Raw genomic sequence first — 13,401 nt, forward strand, 5'->3', positions numbered from 1 at the left:
AATTTTAAACCCAGTTGGCATTCCTGGGTTAAATCTCACTTCATCACAATGTATGGTATTTTGTTGTAGTGTTAAATTCACCTTGCTAACATTTTTTTGGGAATTTTTGCACTTGGGGTTTTTAAGTATATTGATCAGTATTTTTTTTTCTGTTGTGTCTGTTTCATTTGGTATCTGAGTGATGCTGGTAGAGTTCCATCCTTTTCAATATTTTGAAACAGTTATAGAAGAATCAGAGTTATTTCTGTAGAATTCAGTTTTGAAGCCACTGGGCCCTGGATTTTTCTTTGATGGGATATTTCATTACTGCTTTAGTGTTATTAGGTTAGGTTTTATATATCTTCTTTTTTAAAAAAAATTATTTATTTGAAAGGCAGAGTTATAGAGAGGCAGAGGTAGAGGCAGAGAGAGACAGAGAGGACTTTCATCTGTTGGTTCACTCCTCAGATGGCTGCAATGGCTGGAGCTGTGTCAATCCAAAGCCAGGGATAGGAGCTTCTTCTGGGTCTCCCACATGGGTACAGGGGCCCAAGGACTTGGGCCATCTTCCACTGCTTTTCCAGGCCATAGCAGAGAGCTGGATCAGAAGTGGAGCAGCCAGGACTAAAACCAATGCCTATATGGGATGCTGGTACTTCAGGCAGTGGCCTTACCCGCTGCACCACCGTGCCAGCCCCCTATACATCTTCTTGATGTAATTTTGACAAGTTGCATGTATCTAGGTTCCTTTCCATTTCTGCAAAGTTTTCTATTTTGCTTACATACAGTGGTTTGTAGTAATTTCTTATGGTTCTCTGTGTTTCTGTGATATCAGTTATGATGTTTCCACTTTCATCCCTAATTTTATTCAAATTTTTCTTTGTTGTCCTGAGTAAAGTTTTGTCTATTTTGTTTATCTGTACATAGTACCAGTTTTTTGTTTTGTTGATCTTTTGCATTTTTTAATTTCAATTTTATTTATGTTTGTTCAGTCCCTTTCATTTCTCACCTCCTTCTAATTTGGAGTTTCATTTGTTCTTGCTTTTTTAAGTCCTTGAAAATGCATTGTTATACTGTTTTATCTGAAATATTTCTGTATTTTAGTGTATGCATTTATTTCTGAAATTTCTTAATTCTACTTTTGGTAGAATAGATAAATACACTTGACATGCTGTGTTTTCATTTTTTGTTTCAAGGAATTTTTAAAAACTGTAGTTGATTTTTAGATTTAATAAGTCTTAACAGTTTGACAAATTCCTTTCATATGTAGATATTATATATGTACACATACTATATTTATAAAAACCAGTATATTAATATGACATGATGCAGGACTCATGACAATGATCATAAACTGAGGAAATAAGGGTATATTATATTGATGTTATAATTTAGTGAAGACAATATTTATAACTTTTATACACCAAACAATATAACACACATACATTTTTTATACTCTACATGTATTAACTTTCACATATGAGAGAATATGTGATATTTCTCTTTCTGTGTCTAGCTTAGTCAGCCTATGAAAGAGATACATGAACTCTGTTTATTGAAGCACAATCCATAATAGTAACAATGAGTAAATGAAGAAAATGTTGAATATGTAAATTCTGAGACCTGATTGTCACCCAATGTATGATTTATCCTGGACATTGTTTGGTGTGCTAATGAGGAGAATGTGTATTCTTGTGGTTTTTAATTAAAATGTTCTGTCAATGCCTGTGTTGTTCATTTGCTCCATGGTTTGGCTCTCTTATATACCTTTGTGGAGTTTCTGCATAGACAATGTGTCCATTAATGACAGTGAGATATTGAAGTGCATCACTATTATTGTATTGCAATCTATCTCTCCATTTATTTATAATAATATTTGCTTTATATATTTGGGGTTTTGTATTATATATGTATATATATATATAGTTATGTCTTCTTTCTAAATGAATTCTCTTATTAATATATAATCTTCTTTGTCTCTTTTTAATTTCTGGATTGAAATCTGTTTTTACCTGATATGAGTACATCTACTCCTGATCATTTTTTCTCTCTATTTGTATCTAATATTTTTTGCAATCCTTTACTCTCAGTGAATGTGTATCTTAACCTGTGAAGTGAGTTTTTTATGGATAATGTAGGCTTGGGTATAGTTTATTTAAAAACAATATTTACTTATTTGAGAGGTAGAGTTACAGACAGTGAGAGGAAGAGACAGGGAGAAAGGTCTTCCTTCTGTTGGTTCACTCCCCAAATGGCTGCAATGGCCAAGGCTGTGCTGATCCAAAGCCAGGAGCCAGGAGCTTATTCCAGGTCTCCCACATGGGTGCAGGACCCAAGCACTTGGGCCATCTTCTACTGCTTTCCCAGCAGGGAGCTGAATCGGAAGAGGAGCAGCTGGGACAACAATCAGCACCAATTTGGGATTCCAGAGCTTCAGGCCAGGGATTTACCCCACTGTGCCACAGCACCGGCCCACTATTATTACCTTTTGACAATTTGACTGCAACATTCCTTATGGAACATCTTTATTGGTTGAGTCTGTAAAGGGTTGAACGTCCGTTATCTGAATGTTCATATCTCTTTCAAGAACTAAGAAGCTTCCAGTTATTATTGCATTCAGGAAGTTCTCCATAGCCTTTTCCTTCAATTATTCCTGTAACAACAAATGTTTGTTTACTTATTGATATGCCATATATCACACTGGCCTTTTCATTATTTTTACCAGACTGTATTATTCCAAAAATCTATTCTCAAGAACAGCAGTTTTGTTTCCCCTCTGTCTTGGTTTATCTGTTCTTGAAGCTCTAAACTGTATTTAATTCATTGATTTAATTTTAAATTGCTCCTCTTCCAGTCCATCTCTGATTCTGGTTCCAGAAAGTAAAGAGGGAAAAACCCACCCAGTACCAGGTCTCCATCTCTGTAGACACTTGGCCTCATGGAATTATAACAGTTCCTGGGAGGTATTTCCTGCGAACTGTATGAAAAATTCAGGAGTAGGTTGAGAAACATCATAGAAAACAGCATGTCAAGACAACCCACCATAAAGTTAAAGGCCCGAATCTCTGTTGATATTAGGTAAAACTGGTCTGGATTATATCTGCTATCTCAGCTCCCTGCAGGGAGAATAGAGCTCTGTGTAGGGCACAGCTGATCCCAGTAGCTGTATGTTCTCAACCTGTGGACAGTGTGTGCTAGTCTACTGAGTCACACAGGGACACAGCTAGAATCACAAGGAAGACATTTCAAAGGGAGTCACAGGGCTGAGGCCTTGCCTTAATGTCCCTGTGATTAGATCAGCTCTGGCTTCTATATATTTCCATTGCTTCATTTCTGTCCCATCCGGGAACTCAGGGCATCATCCCTCCCTGAGGCCAAGCACCTGCCACTCTCCATTAGGAGGAAAAACAGTTTTGGAAAAACATGCTTTGGACTCTCATTCCTCCCTAGGGCATTGCCAGGACAGAGCTCTGTAAATCTGCGTGCACAGGGGCCAAGAGTTGTTAGGTCAGTCAACTGTTTTGAGGGATTTGGCAATTGTAGAAATAATTAGTTTGGAGCTAAAAAAAATATTCAATTTCATCATGTCACAAAATCCTTCATCAAGAAGGTGAAAGGTCATCTTCACCACTGATGACCCTATGTGTACCTCCAGGAAGTCTCTTCATGGCTGTGTCTAACATCTCTCCCAGTCCTGTAGTACTCTAATGGAGAAATAGGCTTCATAAATTGGAAATAGTATGTACATCCAGAGAAGGGCAGTAGTTTATCCATATACTTACCCTTTTACATCACTTTGTGTAATCTAATTGTCTTTGCAGTACATAAAAATACAGTAAAGATGCTCACCATATATAATTAAGCCTTTCAGAATGTATACAGGAATATACATAGCGTCTGTGTTTGTGTGTGTGTGTGTGCTTGTTTCTTCTTAATTTGCTTCTAGCACATGTATTAGCTTTCTTCCTAATATTCTCTCAGCTGCTGATAGAAAGCTGCACAATTGAAAGACATTTGCTGATGACACGTGTGAGAAACATAGATGTTTCAGAATTCACAATTTCTCCTTAAAGACACCTTGTGTTATCTGGTAGGCCCAAAGTTACAAAACGTTCACATTCTATAAATCTAAACATATGTATACATACTACTTATGTTATGTTCTATCTCTACCCTTGGACTATTTTATGAGACTGTGATTTTCCTTTGAAATTAAGGATCAGGGTGTGACCAAAAAGAAAGCTTCCAAATCTCCACAAAATATTGCAACTATTCATAGTCTGAGCTAAACTTTATCTTCTGTGCTTATGATGCCTAATATTTGGCATATTAGGCATACACCTTTGAGACCCTTTGACAAATTCACTGTAAATTATTCCAAGTTACTAACTGTAAATAAGAACACAGACTATTTCAAGAACTCTAACTACAAGTAAAAAATGAAATTAGATGCTGAAATAAACTCTCTGAGATTTTTTTTACATATGGTTATTTGCCTTTTTCCTAGACTTTAATCTCTTCAACTAATTTAATCTTTTATGTCCCATGAGTTAATAAATATAAGTGTGGGTTCAGATAATGTGGTAGTAAAATCCACACAAATCCAGCTATAATTCAGGAAGAAAAGGCATCCTCAGTATCCAGTGATATTGCTTTCAAGAGGAGAACAAGAGTTTCTTCTGCAAATGTGCACATGCTACACAGTGATGTAGAGTCTTGTCAGTGTATACATTGTAGAAAAATGCTTCTTCATGTGGGGAAGGTGTGGATCATGGCAGCAACGTGGGGCATGGTTGTGGATGAGGCCATCCCCATGCTGCACTCTGTCATTCTGAGCATAGAGAAGATGATATTTCACATGCACATTGCTTTAAGGAGTGTGACTTTTGCTCACAGAAGGAATGAAAATAGGCAAGATACCCAGAGGCTCTATGCTTTGAAATTCCAAGTGAGGAAAGCATGAACATTCGGTGCAGCATCATCAGGACAGTGGTCTTTCCCTCATTTTATCTCCATGTCTCTGGGGAGCACAGCCCCCTCTCTCAGCAACAACTGTTATATATTTACTCTGAGACTAATGTAAATCTTTACTGCATTGATGTCTTACAACTTTGGGGTTCATATGTTACCAAAGCATGACCTGAGTTACCTTGGAAATAAAATCAATTTCTAGCTCAGAATCCTCCAGAGCTATGTTCTGTGTTTGGCAGTGATATGTGTGAAAGAATCTGGGATGGGTGTACTCATTAGCAAAGGCTTTAAATTGCTTCGGTATTTTATCATCATTCTGAATTATTTTTTGAAATATTTTTATTTATTTATTTTAGAGATGGAGCTACAAACAGTGAGTGTGAAAGAATCTGGGATGGGTGTACTCATTAGCAAAGCCTTTAAATTGCTTCAGTATTTTATCATCATTCTGTATTATTTTTTGAAAGATTTTTATTTATTGATTTTAGAGATAGAGTTACAAACAGTGAGAGGGAGAGACAGAGAGAAAGGTCTTCCGTCCATTGGTTCACTCCCCAAATGGTCGCAATGGCTGGAGCTGTGCCGATCCAAAGCCAGGAGACAGAGCCTCTTCTGGTCTCCCACACAGGTGCAGGGGCCCAAGGACTTCAGCCATCCTCCACTGCTTTCCCAGGCCATAGCAGAGAGTTGGATTGGAAGAGGAGAAGCTGGGACTAGAACCAGCACCCACATGGGATGCCAGCACAGCAGGCAGAGGATCAACCCATTGTGCCGCAGTGCCGGCCTCATCATTCTTCATCTAAAGAACATAATTACCTACTTTTAGGAAACATTATTTAAATATTTAATATAAAATAAATAAATGAATTATGAAATGGATATTTAAGAAAATAGCAAAACATAAGAAATGTCATGAAAATTCAGATCACATAGAATACTACTGTAATGGTTACACACTTATAAGTTATATTTGCCTAGAATTTTAAAACTCAACTTATTTATGTTTATGTATGTGTTATGTTTGGATAACAGAGAGTTTTGTTTCTTCAGTATCTTCATTACTTTCAAAAACTTTTCACTTAGAAGTCACTTCTTTTGGGGGGTGTTTTTTTAGTTGTTTTAAGTTTTAGAAACTCGCTTAAAACATGAATAAATAAAAACTAAATTATTCACTAAAATAATATATAATATATATTCACTGCATTTTCCTCAGAACCATTTGAAATATCCTGTGCACTCAAACAGTTGGAGGTACATACCCAAACATATATTTTTAAAAGAATAGTCAGGATAATCTGTTCATAACACTGGAAGTGTGGAAACAACACAAATCATCACCTGTGAATGATTCAATAAGTTGAATATGGCAGATCCATAAGATTGAATGTTCTACAGCTATAAAAATAATGAAGGAAACTGAAAGACAGCAGACCATCAACTTATAAATAGCAATGTCATTTTATATGGTAGGGTTATCCCTGAAAATATGTACACTAATTAATTTCGTTTTTGTTTATCAATTTAGATGCTATAAATGTTTATATTTGAAAACATGTCTCAGTTATACCTGCTTTATTTTGCTTTCCTCAAGGTCTTGAATTTATCCTTTTGTTGTTATAATTTAGTGGAATTTATTTCCCAAACACAAGTCAACTAATCCTTGAGCATTCTTCACTTTGGACACTGTATTGTTCACAAACATCTTAGTCAATAATTACTGTCTAGTTATTTGGACAGCATATCTTTATCACAACTATTGGTAGATTCCACGATTATAGACATTATTCTGTAATTGTGTCCTCCATCATTTGACTGCTTTCTCTTTTTGCCTTTGCTTAGTGTTCATATTCCAGGAGACAATGATGCTATTATTCCGATGAAATTCACATACCCTGTGGGAACCACTGAAGTAATGTACAAATATGTTGTATTACAGTACTTTTACATTCAAATTCTGCATTGACTTTTTATAAAGTATGTTCACAGGGTTGTACAATTATCATGTCTATGTAGATTGAAGCCTTTTGCATCATCCCATAATCAAAGCCTTTGTCCACTAAGCAGCCACTTGCAAACTTGCATGAACGTGGTTCATGCAACCATTCATCTCTTTATTTGCTATGTGTTTTCCTACTCTGGACAGTTCCTGGCAATGGAATGAGGTAATATGAGACATCTTAGATTTAGCTTCTTTAACATGGCATTACATTTTCAATTTATCCAAATCATATCAGAATTATGAAAATATTTCTAGACTGCCTTGTATTTTTTGAGAGGAAGATAGAAAAACTGAGAGAAAGGGAGAGATGGTTGAGAGACAAACCTTTCAGTGCTTCACCTCACAATGTCTGCAGTGGCTGAGCCTGGATTGAAGACAGAGCAAGGAGCCAGGAAAAAAAAATAACTGACAAGGATCCAATAGCTTGAGTTGTTACCACTCACTCAATGTTTTTTTTTTGGGGGGGGGTGGAACTGGGGTCAGGAGTCAGAACCAAATTAGTAACTGAGATACTATTATAGAATGCAAGGTCATCTTAATTGCAAAGCCAAATGCCTAACCAACAATGGCTTTTAGTTTTGCTTATCTGACAAAGTTGAAAGGCTACTTCACTTTGGATTTTGCTTACAAATGTAGAAATGTGAAGAAAATCTTGAGAAAAATAATTTAGGGTCTCCTAAAACTGCTCTGATTCTTTAAAGCTTTCAAAGAATTTTTATCAGGTTTTATGAGAATAACATAGCATTTGGGGGCAAAGATGCAGCCCAGGAGCCCTGCACTGGAGGCCAAGATGGAGAAGACCTCCACGGCCACCATGAACTTCACCTTGGTTCTGTGGTAGACAGGAAGGAAGGTCACCCAGACACTGCAGAACACCAGCATGCTGAACGTCAGGAACTTGGCTTCATTGAATGTGTCAGGCAGATTCCTGGCTAGGAAAGCCACAGTGAAGCTCGCCAGGGCCAAGGAACCCAGGTAGCCCAGGACACAGTAGAAGGCAGTGACTGAGCCCTTATTGCACACAAGGATGATGTGGTCAGGCTCAGAATGTGCATCTAACTCAATAAATGGAGGAGAAATTCCCAACCAGATGACACAGAGAGCCACTTGGATCAAGAAGCAGATGGGAATGATGAAGTTAGAAGCTCCTATTACCAGCAATCGCCTCATTGTTCTTCCAGGTCTCAGAGCTTTGAAGGCCAGAATCACAGTGATGGTCTTGGCCAGCACAGTAGAAACAGCCACTGTGAACACAAGGCCAAATGCTATTTGCTGGAGGAGGCAGGTGGCTGTGTTGGGATGGCCAAGGAAGAGTAAGGAGCAGAGGCAGCACAGGAGGAGGGCGATGAGCAGGATGTAGCTGAGGGTCCTGTTATTGGCCTTGATGATGGGAGTGTCTTGGTGCTTCACAAAGACCCAGAGGACGGCAGCTGTGAGGACAGAGAAGCACAGAGCCATGCAGGTCAGAGCCATCCCCAGAAATTCCTCAAAGCCTAAGAAGGTCACCAGCTTGGGGAGGCAGTGGTTTCTCTCCAGGTTTGGGTACTCGTGATCTGCACATGGGATGCACTGCTCTGCATCTGTGGGGAAAAGCAAGATCCACATTTCCATTTCACAATTTGCTCCTTTTTCCCTGTTCAGGAAAAGGGTCCCTTCTTCAATATCATGTTGAGTGCATCCTCCTCTGATGTATACCAAGAAACACAAGGATATTTCTGTACTCCTGACCCAGGGACAACGCTTGACTCCCATAGGAGAAACTGGTTCAAAGAAGCTCCTTTGCACGTGGGGCTCTGTGGTCTCATCCTGTCGCTCAGATTTTTTTCAGTGTTTTAATTTCTATAAAATGGTGAATTTCCTGTAATTCATATGGGCTTGGATTCTTCCAAGCCCTCTTCTCTACAGTCCCCAGTGGCTTTCTCAGGAGAAGCCTTTTGTTCACATGGGTTAGAATATTTTTCTGGGGTCATCAGTGTTAAGGTTTTTCTCACTTATCCTCAAATGGAGATGACCTATATAAATCATGTGTCATTCCTGGGACCACCATACATTTTTCTCTACTCTAATTCCTACATGGACTCATCTTCTCAGTATTTCCATATAACTGTTGTGATACTGCAGTTGAATAGAAGAGAATTGTAGCTGTTTGTCTTTATGAGGGTATATGGTAGTAAGTGGTATTTTCATCATGTTACTGAAAGACAACTAGGCACTCTTGTTAACCTGAAAGCATGACGTGTTCACCATTTTAGCTCCTGTGAACACCACATTGGACACCACATTGTCTCACTTGAAATAATGCACTTCTGCTGCTATAGCATGAGAGAAGTCATTAAGAACAGGCCAGTTGGTGAATATGTCTCTCTTTCAATCATATGTCATACAAACAAAAATAGGGCCAGTATTCTGGCAAAGCCACCACCGACAATGCCAGCATCTCTTATGGACATTGTTTTGTGTTCCAGTTGATCACTTCCCAATACAGGTCCCTGCTAATTGCCTAGAAAGAACAGCAGAAGATGGCCAAAGTACTTTAAAACCCACACCCATGTGGGAAATGCAAATGAAGCTCCTGGTTCCTGGATTGTGCCTGGTCCAGCCCAGGCCACTCTTTCTTTCCATCTGGGTAATGAACAATTAGATTTTCTCTCTCTCTCTCTTTCTCTCTCTCTCTCTCTCTCTCTCTCCATCTCTGAATCTATGATTTTCAAAGTCATTAAGAACCAGTCAGCTGGTAAATCTCTTTCAAACAAATGTCCATTAAATAAACAAAACTAGTGGGGTCAGTGTTTGGCATAGTAAGTAAAGCCATCACCTGCAATGCTAGCATCCCATATGGACATTGTTTTGTGCTCCAGTTCATAAATTTCCAACCCAGCTTCCTGTGAATAACCTACAGAAAGCAGCAGAAGGTGGTCCAAGTATTTGGGGCCCCCAAATCCATGTGGGAAACTCAAATGAAGCTCCTGGTTCATGACTTCTGCCTGGCCCAGCCCAGGCCATTGTTTTCATCTGGGGCATGAGCAATTCTCTCTCTCTCTCTCTCTCTCTCTCTCTCACTCACTCTCGCTCTCACTCTCTCTCTCTCCTGTTCTCTGAATCTCTGATTTTCAAATAAAATAAATAAATCTTTTCTGAAAAATCAAGAAAATGCTATCAGTAGGGCTACACTTGCAGTAAGAGTCCTACTCAGTTTTTATCCTTGGTGTTCATGCAAGAATACAAGCTTCAGGGAATGAAGTTGTGATGTAGGAGGAAAAGCCACAGCCTGGGATGATGGCATCCCATACAGGCACCAGTTAGTGTCCTGGCTGCTCCTCTTCCAAACCAACTCCATGCCAATGTGCCTAAGAAACCATTATAGGAAGGCCAAATAGGTGGGCCTCTGCAATGCCTGGAAGTAGTTCCTGGTTTCTGGCTTTGGCCAGGCCAAGTTCAGGCCATTGCAGCTATCTGTGGAGTGAAACTACCAGATGGAAGGTCTTCTCTTTCACTTCTCTCTCTCTCTATTAGGCTCTCCCTCTCTCTGTAACTCACATTCAAAGAAATAAACATATTTGGTAAAAAAAGGACAGAGAGAGAGAATATAAGCATCTGTAAATATTTGAAGAATTTTCTCTTAGAATTCTTTTCAACGTGCATCCTTTACTTTTGATAGAATCTCTAGGTGCTTCTGGCACCAGTATCAGAGATGCACTGGACACACATAGGCAAGTGTACATTGTACAATGAGTCAATGCATGATACTTTAGTTTTCTTTCTTTAACTTAATGCATGTTGAATATTCTCACAAAACTTGAAGTCATTTTTGTTATCTTCTTCATAAAGGGAACTATATAGACCTTATTTGAAGATACTGAAATGAAATATTTCTAGAACTAAGATTATGGGAATTTAAACAACCTTTTGAAAGAATTCAAATTATTATAAAGATATTGACTTGATCAGCATAGCTCTGACTGTTAATGAACAACTTAATACATTATCCCCCTTAGTAGTTTTTTTCTGTCTGTTCTACTTAATATGACTGGGTTAATTCTGTAATTAATACACAGTTATTCTTAAGTGTTAAAATTTAACTGAAATGTGATCCCTGTTAAACATAAGAGTGGGAATAAGAGAGGGAAGAGATGTACAATTTGGGACATGCTCAAGCTGACTTGCCCCAAATGGTAGAGTTAGAAACATACCAGGGGAATCCAATTTAATCCCATCAAGGTGGCATGTACCAATGCCATCTCACTAGTCCAAGTGATCAATTTCAGTTCACAATTGATCATAATGAAAGGACTAAGAGTCAAAGGGAGCACATAAACAAGTCTAGTACCTGCTAACACTAACCGATAGAATAAAGGGGAGAGTGATCCAACGTGGGAAGCGAGATACTCAGCAGACTCATAGAATGGCAGATGTCCTAAACAGCACTCTGGCCTCAGAATCAACCCTAAAGGCATTCCAATCTGGCTGAAAAGCCCATGAGAGTATTTCAGGCATGGAAAGCCAAGACACTCTGGCAAAAAACAAAACAAACAAACAAAAAAAACACAACTAAATGAAAGATCTCTGTGAGTGAGATCCCAGTGGAAAGAACAGGTCTTCAAAGAAGGAGGTACCTTTCTCTGAAGGGAGGAGAGAACCTCCACTTTGACTATGACCTTGTCTAAACAAGATAAGAGTCGGAGAACTCAAGGGGCTCATAGCCTTGGAAACTCATGACTGGTGCATAGGGAGATTACTGATGCCATAAACAGGAGTGTCAATTTGTAAAGTCAACAACAGGAGTCACTGTGCACTTACTCCTCATGTAGGATCTCTGTCCTTAATGTGCTGTACATTGAGGCTTAATGCCATAACGAGTACTCAAACAGTATATTTCACTTTGTGTTTCTATGGGGGTGCAAACTGTTGAAATCTTTACTTAATGTATACTAAACTGATCTTCTGTAAAAAAAAATAAAATAAAAGAAATTATCAATTCCCAACTTGACTCTAACTGGGATTAAACATGACAATAGGTCTGATCTGATTTCATCATCATTTAAAAAATCATCTATTATTTTTCACTTTATGTTTCTGTATGGGAGCAAACTGCTGAAATCTTTACTTAATGTATGCTAAACTGATCTTCTGTATATAAAGATAATTGAAAATGAATCCTCATGTGAATGGAAGGGGAGAGGGAATGGGAAAGGGGAGGGTTGCGGGTGGGAGGGACGTTATGGGGGGGAAGCCATTGTAATCCATAAGCCGTACTTTGGAAATTTATATTCATTAAATAAAAGTTAAAAAAAGATATTTATTCTACATTGAACAGTGGAACTATTTACCAATGAGACTTAGTACATTTTTACATTTCTCAAAATGATTGACTGTGATATTTAACATTGCTTAAAAGTTGACCTTTTGCAATGGTTTTTGGGGTTACCAAGTTGTATCATTTTTAGGATTTTGTGTCTCTACATTTCACATTGATTTTCTCTTACTCTATTATATACATCCAAAGGACAAAGTGGTAGCTTTTGTTATGTGTACTGCACACCATGCACAGTGTCAAAGATGTAGCACAGAAAATAACACAGTGTTCCCATCACAATTCATGTGAAGTAGCGCCCTGCTCGTCAGTTGTGTATGGAAAAGTTCTGATTTCAAGCCCTTTAGAAATCCAAAGGGAGCCTTAACAAATATAAATATTATATTTCTTGTTTAGACATTAGGTCTCAGATTGAGACAGTCTCCTCCAGGACTGGATGGGAAAGAAGGAAACCAGTGTCAGAGAAGAGCTAGAGAGGATGAGCACTGTCAGACAACAGCTTATACATAATGAGATAGTGAGCATACAACAAGGGTATGGAAAGAGTGAGTGAAGGTGTGCATGGAGAACAATAGGGCACTCTGATCCCAATGCAAATATTCTTGGTTTCCTTTTTATCAAGAGATAGTTCAGAGGCTGGATTCTCATAGGTCAATTCTAGGGTTTTTACCTGTATGATTGGAAATGTCTCTTTCTGAACAAACAGCACAAGTATAGCAGCAGACAGGTCTTCCTTCCTGTGGTATTTTCCTGAATCCTGGACCACACCTCTGGCTACACAAAGACTGAGGAGTCTGTGGAGAAAAGAGAATGATGATGATTGCTTTGCACGACATTAGGCACTGTGATAGGATGACTATTTACCTCATCACCCCCAAGGACATCACTGTGTCCTTCCCAATCTTTATCTGTATCTCCTTGATTTTACCTGGACACCCAATTTGGAGTTTCTATGATGCTCGTTAGAGGTTTTTCATCTGTGTAACAAATAATATGAGGGTACCTGATCGCTTAAATTTCATTCATCACCAGATATATGCTTCCGAACATTTCTCTCTTTATTGAATTGTTTCCTCTGAAATCTTTGCTGTTCAGCTTTTTATTTGATAATTATTTTGAGAATGTGTATGCCTGAGACTAT

The 13,401-nt window shown here is 38.4% G+C and overlaps 1 protein-coding gene across 1 annotated transcript in view; it reads right to left on the reverse strand.

Moving 5' to 3' along the window:
- LOC127485191 (vomeronasal type-2 receptor 116-like) overlaps positions 1-13,096 on the reverse strand; it is a 70,588-nt gene extending 57,492 nt beyond the window's left edge. The window contains exons 1-2 of the mRNA XM_070067757.2: positions 12,931-13,096; positions 7,633-8,529 (exon numbers count right to left, since the gene is read on the reverse strand). Of these exons, the coding sequence (XP_069923858.2) occupies positions 7,633-8,529; positions 12,931-13,096 (1,063 nt within the window). The remainder of the gene's footprint in view (positions 1-7,632; positions 8,530-12,930) is intronic.
- Between the last annotated feature and the right edge of the window lie 305 nt (positions 13,097-13,401).

This window comes from Oryctolagus cuniculus, chromosome 16, assembly GCF_051225735.1.
Source record: "Oryctolagus cuniculus isolate XC-2025 breed Fujian yellow rabbit chromosome 16, ASM5122573v1, whole genome shotgun sequence".
Lineage (NCBI taxonomy): Eukaryota > Metazoa > Chordata > Mammalia > Lagomorpha > Leporidae > Oryctolagus > Oryctolagus cuniculus.